This window comes from Labeo rohita, chromosome 10 (genome assembly GCF_022985175.1).
Source record: "Labeo rohita strain BAU-BD-2019 chromosome 10, IGBB_LRoh.1.0, whole genome shotgun sequence".
In the NCBI taxonomy this organism is placed as follows: domain Eukaryota; kingdom Metazoa; phylum Chordata; class Actinopteri; order Cypriniformes; family Cyprinidae; genus Labeo; species Labeo rohita.
This window is the reverse complement of record NC_066878.1, coordinates 1785768-1802501: the sequence shown is the minus strand read 5'-3', so window position 1 is coordinate 1802501 and position 16734 is coordinate 1785768. Positions and strand designations below refer to the sequence as shown.

At 39.8% G+C, this 16734-nt stretch overlaps 1 protein-coding gene across 2 annotated transcripts in view; it reads left to right on the top strand.

Annotated features, from left to right (window-relative positions):
* Positions 1–16734, top strand: part of nipblb (NIPBL cohesin loading factor b) — a 34306-nt gene that overhangs the window by 2587 nt on the left and 14985 nt on the right. Inside the window, exons 2-28 of one of the 2 annotated variants that reach the window (XM_051120972.1) lie at positions 2082–2225; positions 2601–2766; positions 2875–2975; positions 4300–4408; positions 4535–4686; positions 4991–5139; positions 5253–5334; positions 6041–6580; positions 7695–9494; positions 9629–9751; positions 10120–10308; positions 10425–10496; positions 10574–10663; positions 10782–10882; positions 10979–11065; positions 11148–11379; positions 12408–12559; positions 12791–12871; positions 12958–13058; positions 13135–13264; positions 14688–14770; positions 15245–15377; positions 15461–15604; positions 15684–15770; positions 15861–16075; positions 16454–16556; positions 16636–16734. In XM_051120972.1, the coding sequence (XP_050976929.1) occupies positions 2162–2225; positions 2601–2766; positions 2875–2975; positions 4300–4408; positions 4535–4686; positions 4991–5139; positions 5253–5334; positions 6041–6580; positions 7695–9494; positions 9629–9751; positions 10120–10308; positions 10425–10496; positions 10574–10663; positions 10782–10882; positions 10979–11065; positions 11148–11379; positions 12408–12559; positions 12791–12871; positions 12958–13058; positions 13135–13264; positions 14688–14770; positions 15245–15377; positions 15461–15604; positions 15684–15770; positions 15861–16075; positions 16454–16556; positions 16636–16734 (5385 nt within the window). In that variant the 5' untranslated portion in view covers positions 2082–2161. Of the gene's footprint in view, positions 1–2081; positions 2226–2600; positions 2767–2874; positions 3006–4299; positions 4409–4534; positions 4687–4990; positions 5140–5252; positions 5335–6040; positions 6581–7694; positions 9495–9628; positions 9752–10119; positions 10309–10424; positions 10497–10573; positions 10664–10781; positions 10883–10978; positions 11066–11147; positions 11380–12407; positions 12560–12790; positions 12872–12957; positions 13059–13134; positions 13265–14687; positions 14771–15244; positions 15378–15460; positions 15605–15683; positions 15771–15860; positions 16076–16453; positions 16557–16635 lie in introns of both variants that reach the window. The other variant, XM_051120971.1, reaches the window with a different exon arrangement.

Genomic DNA, 16734 nt, shown 5'->3' with positions numbered 1-16734 from the left:
AACCCTGAATATCGTTTGCTAAACCTTTAAAAATAATCAATAATAGTTGTGGAAAAAAACAATATTGGTCACTTTGTTATTGTTTACATAGGCCATTACCATCTGGTAAAAAAAAAATTGCAGTTCATCTCAAGTATTTTTTTCTTTTCAGTTGTATTTTCTCAATGTTTCCTCCATTCCGCTGCTTCCAGTTCCTATTATAGCATGAAAAACACAGGGCATCCACAGGCAGCTGCACGTCTTTTATGTTTTGGAATTGATGTTGGAGTCTCACTGAGACTCTGGTGGTTTACTAGAGGAAACGACTGGCTCTTGAGCAGCTGAATGCAGCTGAAGCCAAACTCTAGGTTCTTCCAAATTTGTTGTAACCGTCTGGGGAAGACCTTCCTGTTTCAACAGGACCGTGTCTCCTGCAGCCTGTCCCACTGCCTGATGGGAAACCCTCCTAGAGGAGTGGAGGCTGTTATAGAAGCATGGGGGGGAGGGGCAACTACAAAATAAAGCCCATTTGATGAGCAGATGCGCGTGTAGTTTTGGCCTTGCTTGGTGCCTCTTTTGTTCAGTGCATAATGCATATGCTAAGTTTAAAATGAAGGTTTTTGTTTTTATGTATATGGCTCCATGGCTCCTTTTTTTCTTTTATAGATAGTTACCTCCATTGGTATTTCCACATTTTAAATTTCAGGTTTCCAGATGTCAGTGCTAGCAATCAGTGTCATTAAAACATGGAGTTGTGCTGATCTAGTGGTCATGTTATTAGGAAAAAAGTGGTGTTTGCAAAGTTATCATCACTAGTATGGAGGCAAAACTAGCTGTGAAAAATGTACACTGCCATTCAAATGTCTGGGGTTAATAAGATTTTTTTTTTTTTTTTTTGAAAATATTTTTAAAAGTAGTCTAGCAAAGGCTGCGTGTATTTGATTACAAATACATTACAAACAGTAATATTATTAGGGTTGGAAAAAAGTGGAAAATTTCCAGTAAATTTCAGAAACATTCCAGACATTTTGAAAACTTTCCAGGATTTTTTGGAATCTTCCAGGGATTTTTGGAAAGTTTTTGGAAATTTACCAGCAATTTTTCACCCCTTTGCAACCCTAGATATTATTAAATATTTTTAGTTTAAAATGACTGTTTTCCGTATTAATATATTTTAAAAAAGTAATTAATTCCTATGATGCCTGGCTGAATTTTCAGTCGCTATTACTCCAGTCTTCAGTGTCACATAATCCTTCTGAAATTATTCCAGTATGCTGATTTGATGCTCAGAAACATTTCTCATGATTATCAGTGTTGAAAATATTTGTACTGCTTAATTTTTTCAGCATTTGAAAATGTGAATAGCATACAAAATAAAAATGAAACTAAAGCGAATCATTTGTCAACGATGCAAATGCAATAAAAGTCTCTTTATGAGCAATTAAAACTAAACTGACAAAGTGAAGTAAAAATTAAAACTAGTGTCATCAGACACGGCTGTTTTCAGTTTTTTTTTTCTTGCTTTCCTCATCTACATTTTTCCAGCATTGTAGCGCTTAAATGAAATATTTCTAAAAGTTTTTAATTGTAATATTTTATGCGATTGTTTTCATATGTGACCCTGGACCACAAAACCAGTCTTGGGTAGCATGGGTATATTTGTAGCAATAGCCAAAAATACATTGTATGGGTCAAACTTATCGATTTTGACAAAAATCATTAGGATATTAAGTAAAGATCATGTTCCATGAAGATATTTTGTAAATTCCCAATTTTTGTTTAGTCATATGCATTGTTAAGAACTTCATTTGAACAACTTTAAAGGTGATTTTCTCAATATTTAGATTTTTTTTTACACCCTCAGATTTTCAAATAGCTGTATCTTGGCCAATATTGTCTTGTCTTATAACATATATTCCATACATCAATGGAAAGCTTATTTATTCAGCTTTTAGATGATGTATAAATTTCAGTCTCAAAAAATTGACCCTTGTAACTGGTTTGGGGTCCAGTGTCACATATGTCAGGAAAGAAAACACTCATAATACTGAACCTGATGATGCCGATGGTGATGTCATCATGTCCTCTTCTTCCTCTCGCAGCAAAAGATGTAAAGGTGGATCAGTGAGCAGCGACACTGAGCGACCTGTGCATCCACGCGAGCTCCCTGCCCTTCTTCAGCATGAATGGGGATATGCCTCATGTTCCTATCACCACTCTCGCTGGGATCGCAAGCCTCACTGACCGTAAGTTGCACGAACGCTTGGTACCTGAACTTGTATAGTTCCCTTAACATTTAGCATTTAGAAATGTAATGTAACTTATTTCTATATGGGTGTTAAAATTACTTGGTGTGCCTTCAAAAGTCGTTTTTGATATTCATCCAAATGGTATATACTGATGAATGCCCTCTTTTGATTGGCTATCAAAGAAGTTGATTAAATGTCTGTTCATACCTTTAAAATCGATAGGGCTTGGAGTTGATTTGCACAGGCAATAATTTTCTTTGTGACTGGATCGAAACGGGACGTCCCGTAGAAATGAGTGAAATATTTCACACCTCCTGTTGTGATAAGGAATAACTCATTTTTTTTTTTTTTTTTTTTTGTTTTATTTTACAGTGTTAAATCAGCTGCCTCTCCCTTCCCCTCTACCTGCCACCACCACTAAGAGCCTGCTGTATAATGGGAGGATCGCCGAGGAGGTCAGCTGTCTGCTGTCCCGGCGGGACGACACTCTTGTGTCCCAGCTGGCCCACAGCCTCAACCAGGTGTCCACCGAGCACATGTGGGTATCTCACCTCGGCCTCCTTTCTTCAGTACATCCTCACCCTAATGTGTTTATTTTACATGATATGTTGAATATCTGTGAATCTCATTCCGTCTTAACGTGCAGAGAGCTGAAGGACAACTTAGGCAGTGATGACCCGGAAGGAGATGTGCCTCTACTGCTACAGACGGTGCTGTCCAGGAACCCCAATGTCTTCAGGGAGAAAAGTACGCCCACCCGATACGGGGTTCAGGGCGGTAAGGAGAAACTGCAGAAATAAAGCTGTTTAGTCTGGGCATGCTTTTATTCTGTGATCTCTGCTTGAGCTCCCTGGATTTGAAATCCCGTTTTTTTTGTAGTTTCCAGACTGTAGTTGGTGTTAATTAGTGGTAACATTAATTATAATTTTAAACGTATGAAATCCAAATTCCTTTGCAAGTGCCATAATCTTTTTACTTTTTACTTTTGGCTTTGGGTTTGCACTGTTGTTTAAAAGTTTGGGATCAGCAGGATTTGATTATTTTTTTCCTGAAGAATTCTCTTATGCTCACTAAGGCTTGCGTTTATGTAATCAAACATACAGGAAAAAGAGTATTATTATTAAATAGGATTGAAATTTAAAACAACTGTTTTAAATTTTATGTTTATTTTGTTCCTGTTATGGGAAGGCTGAATTATCAGTAACCATTTCTCTGTTCTTCAGTGTCACATGATCATTCAGAAATTATTCTAATATGGGACCCTGGACCACAAAACCAATCATAAGTAGCATGGGTATATTTGTAGCAATAGGCAAAATACGTTGTATGGGTCAAAATGATCGATTTTTCTTTTATGCCAAAAATCATTAGGATATTAAGTGAAAATCATGTTCCATGAAGATATTTTGTAAATTTCTGACCATAAATATATCGAAACTTAATTTTTGATTAGTAATATGCATTGCTAAGAACAGCATTTGGACATTTTTAAAGGCGAATTTCTCAATATTTAGATCAGATTCCAGATTTTCAAATAGTTGTATCTCTGCCAAATATTGCCCTATACTAACAAACCACACATCAATGGAAAACTTATTTGTTCAGTTTTCAGCTGATGTATAAATCTCCATTTCAAAAAATTGACCCTTATGACTGGTTTTCTTATCCATGGTCTCATATGTTGATTTGGTGATAAAGGAACATTTCTTATCACATTTTTCTGCTTAATATTTTAGTGGAAAATGTGGCAATATTATGCAGAATTATATGACAAATATAAAGTTCGAAAGAATATAAATTCAGTTTTGATCAATTTAGTGCATCCTTGCTGGAAAACAAAGTATTAATTTCCTTTAAAAAAAAGTGTTACTGACCCTAAACTTTTGAGCAGCAGTGTATATCTGAAAGTATTGTAAGTGTTTAGTTATTTTATTGCTGACTGAGTTTAAACTTTTTGGAATTCTAGTCAAATGGCATTGCAAATGTGAGCTTGAATTGACATGTCATTTGTCCCATGAAGTCAACACTTTCAGCCATGATTTGTTGACACTCTTTGTTTTATGTTTTAAAGGTTTAATGCAACAGCCAATGATACCACCGTACAAGATGCCTCAGAATTCAATGCATGGAAGTCCGGCGTCAAACTACCAGCAAACCACTATAACTCCGAGCCCTCCCAGGTACTGTTCCAGTTTCCTTTTTATTTGGGTTAGATAGGTAAGTGTGATCAACGGAATTAAAATATGCAGAAAATCCTGATTCCATTTCCAGTCTGTATACTGACCAGTTCTGCTCTCACTCGACAGCCGATATGTTCAACCTCAGGCGGGTTCTGGTACCAGGTACATGCCCCAGCAGAACAGCCCAGTGCCCAGTCCATATGCGCCACAGAGCCCGCCAGGATACATGCAGTACAGCCACCCACCCAGCTACCCTCAGCACCAACAGATCCAGCAAGGTGAGTCTCCGTTCTCCTTACTGAAGTGAACCTCAAGAGGATTAGCACCATTTTCAGTATCTATAGTCTTAAAACACCTCAAGGCTCAAGGAAAAGTGGTTTTAATAGGATTTGTTCTTTCATCCCCGTCCCTTGCTGAATGATATGACTGAAAACCATCCCTGGCTGTTAAAATCAAAAGATGAAATCTTTACTTAATTTCTTAATGCATATTCTTGTTCTTATTGTGAACTATTAATCACTGCAGATTATTCCAAGTAAAAATAAATCAGTGAGTAAGTATTTTTGTGTGTGTGTGTTGCAGTATCCGTATCCAGTCCAATAGTTCCTGGTGGCATGAGAAACATCCATGACAACAAGGTCTCCTGTCAAGTGTCGGGTAACTCTAACCATAATGCGAGGCATTGCTCCAACGATGAGTACATCAGCATCGTCCAGAGACTTGGAAATGATGTGAGTGCTCTCCAGCAGAAGTTTTTATACCCTACGTATATTTCTGACTCCAAATTATTTTTATTAATTCAATTGGGCACATTTTTTAACCCATGTTGTCTGTTTTTTCACAGGAGAGTGACCCCGCTATGAGAAATGCCTCCTTTCCTGTACGCTCCGTCTGCTCCCCTGCTGGAAGTGAAGGAACTCCGAAAGGTAGGTTGAACCTCCATTATTGCACATATGCCATTTTTATATGGGGTGTGCTTTTAGGCCCTTACATTGTACTTTGGGTACATTTGAGGCATCTACGTAAGTACCACATAAGTAGGGAACAACTCAAGAGTGAGATGCCAGATTCACGGTTTCATTTGTGTGGTTGTCACTTTGAACATACACCCTTTACACATACGTTTGTACTTGTCTGTATAGCACGAGTATGCTTGCAGTTCTCCCAAGAAAATGTATTCAGAGACAAGCAGCTGTGAGAAATGATACTGTATTCTTGTTAAGATGTGTTGTAAGGAATACTGTTTCCTGATCCAAGCCTCTATTCTTTTCATCTGAGAATATTATCTCAACAGACTTTATGGGCACTGTTTATTTCTAGCACACATTTAAATTAATATGAGTCTCCAGGCTTACGATTCAAAAAGATAAATTCAGGAAGGTTAGGATTGTTATATTTTTTGGCAGTTCTACTGTATATTAAGAACCTGTGTTGTTTATTTTTGGGATCTTATTGAGTGTTTGGACTCACAAGGTCAGACTTTACAAATGGATATGGAGGGTTAACATGGGTGTGCAAAGATGCAAAAATTAAACCATTCAAACTCTCACAAGCTGGTTCATTCCACGAGCTCTTAATATGTTGCCATATTGCTGATTTTCACAGAAGTATGATTTTCTACTTTATTTTCAGTTGGATCTCGGCCGCCCTTGATTCTTCAGTCTCCTCCACCCTATACCTCCCCTAGAGATGCTGCTCCTGACCTCCTGTTGGACTCTCCTGAACGGAAAAAGAAGCAGAAAAAGTTAATAAAAGAGGAGGGGGGTAAAGGTGCCATGTATGACATTGTCAGCTCACCCACTAAAGACTCCACAAAGCTAACAATAAAGTTGTCTCGAGTGAAGTCTTCAGAGACTGAGCAGTCAGCTGAGCCGTTGTCGGCAGTAGACCATGGCTCAGATGCTGAGAATGAACTATCGTGCAATAGCTTACCATACCACCGGAACCCCCAGGAACGGCTCTCCGCAGGACAGTGTATTTCGGGTGAGCAGTCGGCCTACCAGCAGGTTCCTGTACTACAGAACACTGGGGCACTTGCAGCCAAGCAACCCGGGGTAGTTAGCGGAACCCCCTACGACGAGGCAGAGTTGGACGCTCTTGCTGAGATCGAAAGGATTGAGAGGGAATCCGCTATAGAACGAGAACGCTGCTCTAAGGAAGTTCAAGATAAAGGTTGTGTTTATTTTCTAGTTGTCACTTGATGTGCATGCTTTTAATCGATTATCTAAATGCTTTTATGCTTTTGTAATATAGTAATAACTTACCTTACCAATTGCAAAAACACAACACTGGGAACAACAAAGTAACATGCTAGAAACCAATCAGAACAATTTAGCAACCACAAAGCAATGTCCTAGCAACCATCCACGACCATGTTGTAACTGTTGATAGATCAACCATTCAGAATACTTAAGGAACCTCATGGCAAACATCCTAGCAGCCGCTAACAATGTTTCAGGATGCCTTAAAATCTTATAGCAGAATCCTAAAACCCACCCAAAACATCTTAACAATGCATAGTATCATAGTAACACCTTAGCATTTGCAAAGCAGTTCCCTGGCACCCACCCAGAACATCCTAGCAACCACATTGTAATATAATAACACCTTACCTTACCAATTGTGAAGCAGAGCCCTGGCAACCATCCCAGAACATCCTAGCAACCACATAGGAACATGCTAGAAACCAATCAGAACAGCTTAACCACAAAGCAAAGTCCTAGCAACCATTCCACAACCATGTTGTAACTGTTGTTAGAACAACCATTCAGAATACTGCAAAGTTTAGCTCCAACCTTGCCTCCCCTGCCAGTAACTTTCTAGTGATTGTGAAGACCTTGATTACCTTGTTCAGGTGGTTGATTAGGGTTGGAGCTAAACTCTGCAGGAAAGTGGACCTCGAGGGCTAGAGAGAGAAACCCCTGAGAGCGACCTAGCAACTGTATAGTAACAGCTTAACTACCTACCAGTGCCCTAGCAATCACACAGTAACATGCTTACAACAAATCAGAACCCCTTGAGAACCACATAGCAACACCGTGGCAACAACGTTTTCGCAACCACATAGTAATGTTGTAATGCCTTACCTTAGTGGCCACAAAACCAAAAGCACCCTGGTAATCACCCAGAAACATGCTAACGACTTAGAAAAGCTGAACAACCACTTGGCAGTGCCCTTGGCAACCACATAAAACCCTAGAGTTTTGCATGGGTAAACCCTTATATTTGCTGATGAAAATGTACAGGTGTTGAATACTGTTTCTTACCTGTGTGATTCTAACTGCAGACAAACCTCTGAAGAAGAGAAAGCAAGATTCGTACCCTCAGGAACCAGGAGCTGCGGGCACTGCGGGTGCTTCTGGAACACCTGGCGTGGGTGGCGGATGCAATGCTGGGAACAAACTGGTACCTCAAGAGGCTTGTGCTGCTAGTAACGGAGCCAGTCGGCCAGCCTTGATGGTCAGTATAGACCTGCAGCAGGCAGGCAGGGTAGAAGGGCCAGTGGACTCCTGTCCTGTCCCTGCAGCAGAGGCCCAGCGCTGGCCAGAAGATGGTTCTGAGTCCACCGGGGTCTTGCGACTTAAATCAAAGACAGATGGAGAAGTGCAGAGGACGGTAGATGGTCGTCCAGAAGTCATCAAGCAACGGGTGGAAACAACGTCTCAGAAAACAGCTTCCGATGGACGACCAGAGACTCCTAAACACAAGCATGAGAACCGCCGGGAGATCTCCAACAAAGTGAGTTCAGAAAAGAGATCGGATCTCTCCAAGCACAGACATGACGGTAAACCTGACAAAGTGAGGCCTGAGGGAAAAGGTCATGAAACTTCCAGAAAGCAGGAAGGACGGTCGGAGTCAACTCGGGAGAGCAAAGAGGAGAGGCAAAAAGAACGGGACAGTGAAGGCTCCAAAGTCCGACGACCAGACACATCTAAGTCCAGTCGGGTAGAGCACAACAGGGATGTAGATCGGGACCAGGAACGGGAAAAAGAAGGGGAAAGTCGAGACAAAGAGCGAGAGAAAGATCGAGACAAGGTGCGGGACAAGGAGCAGGAGAAAGATCGGGACAAGATGCGGGACAAGGACCAGGAGAAAGATCGGGAGAAAGATCGGGACAAAGATCGGGACAAGGTCCGGGAGAAGGATAGGGACAAGCTACGGGAGAAAGATCGGGACAAGGTGAGGGAAAAAGATCGGGACAAGGAGCGGGTTAAAAATCGGGACAAGGAGCGGGTTAAAGACCGGGACAAGGAGCGGGTTAAAGACCGGGACAAGGAGCGGGAGAAAGACCGGGACAAGGAGCGGGAGAAAGACCGGGACAAGGAGCGGGAGAAAGACCGGGACAAGGAGCGGGAGAAAGACCGGGACAAGGAGCGGGAGAAAGACCGGGACAAGGATCGGGAGAAAGACCGGGACAAGGAGCGGGAGAAAGACCGGGACAAGGAGCGGGTAAAAGACCGGGACAAGGAGCGGGTAAAAGATCGGGACAAGGAGCGAGAGAAGGATCAGGACAAGGAGCAGGAGAGGGTCCGGGACAAAGATCGGGACAGAGATCGAGACCGAGACCAAGAAAAGAAACGACACGCAGAATCAACAGAGTCCCGGGACAAGCGGTCTCCTGAGCAGCGCTCACGTCCTGACAGTCCTCGGGTGAAGCAGGAATCCCGTAGTGGAGCAGAATCCAAAACAAAAGCTGAACGGTCAGTCCACAAAACTTCCAACAACAAAGATGAGAAACGGAGTGGAGACAAGAACCGACTCGATGGACACAAGCCTCCATCCTCGGACAGTAAAGCAGCAGAGTTTCCCAACTACCTACTGGGGGGCAAATCGGGTGCATTAAAGAACTTTGTCATTCCCAAGTTGAAGCGGGACAAAGATGGTAACGTGATGCAGGAAATGCGACGAGAGCTGTTTGCCGAGCCACTTGTGAAATTAGAAAAACTGGACCTGGTGGAGGACCTCAATAAAGGTGCCAAACCTGTTGTTGTTCTGAAGAAGCTTTCCATTGATGAAGTCCATAAGTTGATTAGTAATTCACGCAAGTCAAGCAAGAGCAGGTCGTCTTATGGAAAATCACATGGAGGTAAGTTTTTTTTTTTTTTTTTTCCCCAGAGTTGACAGACTGTCTAAATATGCATTTGAAGAGTTTGAGTAGCCCTCTCTGTAGGGGCTTCAATGATTCAGTGATAACGAAACTTCCTCGTCATGTGCTGGCAGAGACTGATTCCCGTATGCCACTGTGTGAGAGGGTGAAAATGAATAAACGCAGACGCAGCTCCACTAATGAGAAGCCCAAGTATGCTGAAGTCAGCTCAGATGATGACAATAGCTCTGTAGAATGTAAGTAAATATACTGAATCAAATGTTGTTTTCACACTTAATGTGTCCTTGATCTGAATCAGGAATTCATTGTCAATGTTGGTATTACTAAACTAATATTTCTACAGAATGCGGTTAGTTCACATTCACATTAACTAGAAACTATATTGTGGATCACTTTAGTCTTCCCATTTGTAATGGCTTCAAAGAGAGTTTTTACACTAGTCCAGATTTGAACAGATGAATAATCGAACCCATGTTTGCTTGAAAACCTGAAGTGTTATTTACAGTTTTTCTAGCTGTCCCCAGTATTTCTTCTGAACTATAATGTCTGCTCTGCTTGATTACTTGGAGTTGAGACAGATTTAAGTAGCTTTTTTCCATTTTAGTGCCCCCAAAGCGTTCAAAAAAGGACAGAGACAAAGCATGGGAATATGAAGAAAAGGAAAGGAGGGGTTCTGGAGATCACCGGCGAAGTGGAGGTCACTCTGACAGCCGGAGAGGTTCAGGCAGTCGATACAGAGATCGCAGTCCCGTGGACTCGGATGAAGATTCGCCCCCTCCCAGCCTCAGTGATCGTAAGTGACCAGTTATACACATTAGCATATATTACGTTGGCAGTGTTGACAGTTTTGTTGCTCAAATGGGTTGAAGTGTAGAAATAACTCTGTTCTTTGCCATCCTTCATCAACAGTTGCCAGAAAGTTGAAGAAGAAGGAAAAGCAGAAAAAGAGGAAAGCCTACGAGCCCAAACTGACTGAAGATGGTATGTTTGCCGTTTCCAATCAGCGTTGAGCTATCTGAAATGCTGAGATCTTTAGTAATCCACCTTGTGCTCCACAGAAATGATGGACTCCTCCACGTTCAAGAGATTTTCCACCAGTGTTGACAATATTCTTGAAAACCTTGAAGATGTGGACTTGACATCGTTAGGTAAATGTGCAATTGTGGAGACATTATTGCATTTGGCATTGAAGGTTCAAATTATTTCAGATTCTGTTGAACTGGAATGCTTCTGCAAGTTTGACAGTAATTGATTTAATGAATGCAGATGATGACGAGATTCCTCAGGAGCTGCTCCTTGGCAAACACCAGCTCTCGGAGTTAAGCAGTGAATCAGCCAAAATAAAGGCTATGGGCATCATGCATAAGGTAGGTACAGAATCACCTGGGACCTGTCTCAGGAGACAGGACACATCTGAAATACATGATTTTTTTTTTTAATTCTTCAACTGCTTTTATTCTCAGATTCCATCTGATAAGATGGTGAAAGTCCAGAGTATTTTGGAAAAGAACATTCAGGATGGTTCAAAGCTCTCCACCCTCATGAATCACGTAAGCGTCATTGTAGCTTCTATCGGCGGAACGTCTTTGCCGTCGTCTCTCGCTGACAGGTTCCCTGTCCTTGTGATTTCAGGACAACGACAGGGACGATGAGGAGCGTTTGTGGCGTGACCTCATCATGGAACGTGTCACCAAATCTGCTGATGCTTGTCTGACGGCTCTTAACATCATGACCTCAGCACGAATGCCGAAGGCCGTTTACATTGAGGATGTTATCGAGAGGGTCGTGCAGTACACTAAGTTCCATCTACAGAACACGCTGTACCCGCAGTACGACCCCGTCTACAGGGTGGACCCTCATGGTGGTCAGTCCTACACCTTAACACAGTGTCCTAACTACAAGATCCTTTTTGTGAAATCTCATTGGTCTCTTATTATCAGATGTTTCCTATTGGCTGTATTATAATGTTATTATATTGCTTTCATTCTGGACTTAAAAATCACTTGACGCTGGAAACTTTACTAGTTAGAACTAGTTTTTTCCCCTCCATATGTATACATAGTTCTTTACTTTCAAACCTGAAGTATGACCAGCATGATTTGTGTACATTTTAGGAAGAAAAATGCTGCATTTTCAAATACATTTAAAATATGCAGTTCTATTAAACAAAATCTAAAATTATTTATAGAATTATTAATAAATATTTGTTGATTTTACAGTACAATAGTATTGCATGCAATAGTAAGATTTTTTTTTTTTTAATTATTAAAAAAATTTAATAATAGTAATGTTGTTATAATATAGTCATTTTAAATGGGTGAAAAACAGGCTTTTTTTTTTGGCCTTTGCTGATCATGGTCTGGGTCTAGGGCTTTCATCGCATGCAAAATAGAAGTCTGTGTTTACATAAAATATGTGTGTGTACTGTGTATATTAATTATGTATATACACTATTTTAACAACTTAAAATTGCTTTAAAATTAAGTTCACTCAACTCAAATATCCATGTTTTCATGTAGTTCAACTTAACATTTCATGTTGAATAAATTTTAAGGCAGTGCGAACACTTGAAACAACTTTTTTTACGGTCTATAAATACACACTCATGCATGTAATTTAAAAATATTTCTATGTATACATATATATTTGTTATATATAAGTTACATGTACATATACATATTTTCTATATAAATATAACATATTTTTCTTAAATGTATCCATGCGTCTGCATGTATTTATTTGTACATAATAAACATACACAGTACACGCAAATATTTTATGCAAAGACAAACTTTTATTTTGCATGCAATTAATCACAATTAATTGTTTGACAGCCTTAGCCTGGTCATCACAACAATTGTCTAAATTATTTCCATTCTTGCTCTGTTTCAGGTGGAACGCTAAGCTCAAAAGCCAAGCGAGCAAAGTGCTCAACGCACAAGCAGAAAGTTACTGTCATGCTCTACAACAAAGTTTGTGACATTATCAGTAACCTGTCTGAACTCTTGGAGATTCAGCTGTTGACTGACACGACCATCCTTCAGGTGAGAGTCTGATACCTGACTGCTGCTTCATCTGAATAACATTCTCCCGTTCTTAACTGCAGTCAGTCCTCGCAGTTACAAAAGTTATTACATTTTGGCGAAATATTACGAAAACAAACATTTCATGCACTAATGAATCAAGCAGAATAAAGCCAGAAACATGAATTTAGAATGTAGATGTAGTCAGTTATTAAATCCATGCAATTATTGTGTATCTCTCTCTCTCTACAGATCTCGTCTCTAGGTATCACTCCTTTCTTTGTTGAGAATGTGAGCGAGTTGCAGCTTTGTGCCATTAAACTAGTGACGGCTGTAAGTACCAGTGCAGTTCAGCTTTTTTTACGCTTTGCTTTGCTGTGCTATCTTCGTTTAACAATGTTGTGTTGTGCAATTTCTAGGTGTTCTCTAGATATGAGAAGCACAGGCAGCTGATCCTCGAAGAGATCTTCACATCTCTTGCCAGACTGCCAACCAGCAAGAGAAACTTGAGAAATTTCAGGTATATGCCACTGTCTGGTCTACCAGTCCACAAGGGCAGTATTTGAGCATGTGTATTGACTATATGCTGTGTTCAGACTGAACAGCAGTGACATGGATGGGGAGCCCATGTACATTCAGATGGTGACAGCGCTGGTTCTGCAGCTCATTCAGTGTGTGGTTCATCTACCTTCTGATAAAGACTCAGATGATGATAATGACAGAAAGGTAAGAGTTACATTTGATTTTCAGATGTGTTGGAAAAGAGGATTGTCCTTGTTTTTTTGATCAACTAAGTGGACACATGATGTTCACTGAAGCTGTGCAGTCCACTCAGAACATTTCTGGTAAATAAAACATAAGTACTACTACTGCTTGGTGATTTTTCAGATTTTATAGATTAATTCAAATTTAATGTTTCGACATGATTCTATTTTTTAGAAATCGAGGAAATGCGATTTTGAATAGAAATATTACCAAACGTTAGAATTAGGCACTTTGACAATATGCCAATGATAACAGTAAAGAGAAAAGAATGATCTAACTGCATGTCGGCACATTAACCGCTCACGTATGATGTGCTCATACCGCTAGGCGCTATTCACACAGAATGCTCTTTTGTGTTAACAAAGATGCGACACGGGCAGTGAAATAGGAAAAACATGCAAGAAGGTGGGAGTGAGACCCGTGTTTATATAATGCTGTTTCATGCATTAGATGCTGCATAAGACCAGAGTGCAACAGTCAAACGCATCCATGTTTACATAGAAAAAACAATGGAAAAGCAGCACAATTGAATAAAAAAAACTGTCTACTGTATGTCTGATTTTTTTCGTGTTTGCATCATGGTGGCAGGCTGAAAGATGCTGTTTATTGTTTTTACAGAACATTTATAGATAATAATAGTCTACTTGAGTTACACCTTTAGTCATTTTGAATTTGAATTACCTTGTCTTTCGAGATTTCGTTTTCCTTGTATTATTTCTTAACATATTATACGCAACTTGTATTATAGTACAAGTTTGTACTAGATGTAGTTGTAGTGCATGCATCTTTTTTGCGTCTTACTTAACAAGTGTTTTTTACATTTACATCGTGTTGATAGCTTCTTGTGTGGTGCACTTGGAATAGAATTTTCTTTAAATAGAGGGTTAATAAAGTAAAAGTTATATGCATCATATTGTAGTTACATTTTCAAGCTGACTAGTTAAAAGTTATTAAGAAATTTGAGAATCGTTCAAATGTTCTGAAAAAAAAAATTGAGATTTGAAGTTTTTTGCCATATCGCCCAGCCCTAAAAACTACACTACTGCTCAGTTTGGGGTTGGTAAGAATTTTTTTTTTTTTTTTTTTTTGAGTCTCATTATATTAATTTCTTTAAATAAGATAATCTTACTGACCCTAAACTTTTGAGGCAATTTATATATTCTATTAAAGGCACACTAGCAAAAAGACCTTGTTTAAAGCCTTTTTTGGCACATTTTAGTGCTTGGTTTGTATACTTAGCTAATAGCTACATGCTGAAACTGTCACATTACGATAAGTGAATGTGAGTTTCTGCAGTCAAAAACTGCATTTCAAGAATGTTTGATGTTTTTATTTATTTATGCATTTAGGCTTGTTTTATAACATTATTACATTTTCTTTTCAGGTTGATCAGGATGTATTAATCACAAACTCATATGAGACTGCAATGAGGACAGCACAAAACTTTCTCTCAGTTTTCCTCAAAAAGTAAGAAAAGCCCCTGACATTATTCCACCCACGCATTTCAACCATTTTTTTAATTGGGGAAAAATGAACTTTTAAGTCATTTATATTTAAACAGTGTGCTTCTGGGATCAGTAATGCATATCTTGGTGTCTACATGCCGTGTGTTTAAGCTGAACATGTTCACTGTCTCAGAAAACACCTGTTTTACTCTCATCTGATGGTTTTCAACATTGCTTAACCATACCATCTCAGGCCAAACAACACCTGCATTGTTAAATTATTGTTGTAGTTTTACTTAATTTTTGTACTGTCTGTAAATGTTTTAAATGAAGTTTATTTTTACTTGTAAATTCTTTCAAGGCACAGGTGTTTTGTTTATTTGACAGAGACAATACTGATTAACTGCGAAGGGTATATGCTAAGTAAAATCTTGTAATTTATGGAAATTAAGTTGAACTGTTATGTGTATTAATATATCTATTTTTTACATTTCAGGTGTGGTAGTAAGCAAGGTGAAGATGACTACAGGCCACTGTTTGAGAACTTTGTTCAGGATCTGCTGTCTACAGTGAATAAACCTGATTGGCCAGCTGCAGAGTTGCTGCTGAGCCTTCTGGGAAGGCTGCTGGTAAGTTTCAGATTGATATTTCTCAGATCGTGTACCGTTACATCACTTGAAAACTCACACAACACTCTGGTTTCTTTTGGTAGGTTCACCAGTTCAGTAATAAGCAGACAGAGATGGCTTTGAGAGTAGCCTCTTTGGATTATCTGGGCACAGTGGCTGCGCGTCTTCGCAAAGATGCCGTCACCAGCAAAATGGACCAGCGTTCAATCAACCGCATCCTCGGAGAGGTAAACAACAGAGTCCAACTGTCACATGTATAAATCCCTCCTGGTTTGAAAGAAACTCATGCCAGTTTGTGTTTTACAGAACTCAGGTGGTGATGAGATTCAGCAGCTGCAGAAAGCTCTGCTGAATTACCTGGACGAAAACGTAGAAACTGACCCATCACTAATGGTGAGGAAATTCAGACATATTGTGAACAGAAAAAAGCTTAGAGAATCTCAGTTGGTTTTAATGTTGTGGTGATGTTTTCATTTTCAATAGTTTGCACGGAAGTTTTACATCGCACAGTGGTACAGGGACACTAGCACTGAGACAGAGAAAGCCATGAAATCGCAGAGGGATGACGACTCATCCGATGGGCCGCACCATGCCAGGGACGTCGAGACCACTAGTGAGATCTTGCAGAAAGCGGAAGCACGCAAGAAGTTCCTCCGGTCTGTTATCAAGACCTCGGCATCGAAATTCAGCTCACTCAGGTACAAACAGCAGCGATTTTTACCAAAACAATAGCTTTGTTACAAGGATAGTTCACTCAAAAATAAATGCTCTGTCATCATTAACTCATGTTTACCTTGTTCCATACCTGTATTAGATTCCTCCTTTTGTTGAACATAAAAGGTGATATTTTGAAGAATGTACATAACCAGTTACTCCCCCATTGACTTCCATAGTATGGAAAAAAAATACCATGAAAGTCAACGGGGACCAGAAACTGTTTGGTAAAGAAATAAAGAAATTTATACATTTGACACAACATGAGTGTAAATGAATACACAATTCTCATCTCTTTAAATAATTGTTTAAAAACAATATGTTTAGAAGTGTTCTGACAACTGCTGTGTGTTTTGTCACAGAGTAAACTCGGATACTGTCGACTATGAGGACTCGTGTCTAATTGTGCGGTATCTGGCCTCCATGAGGCCGTTTGCACAGAGCTTTGATATTTATCTCACACAGGTTAGAGGTCATTACATCTCTCTGCATTTATTCTTTGTATTTGCATCTCAATAACACATCACCCCACTTGTGTATGTAGATTTTGAGAGTTCTTGGTGAAAGTGCCATCGCGGTGAGAACCAAAGCGATGAAATGTCTTTCTGAAGTGGTTGCGGTGGATCCGAGTATTCTGGCAAGG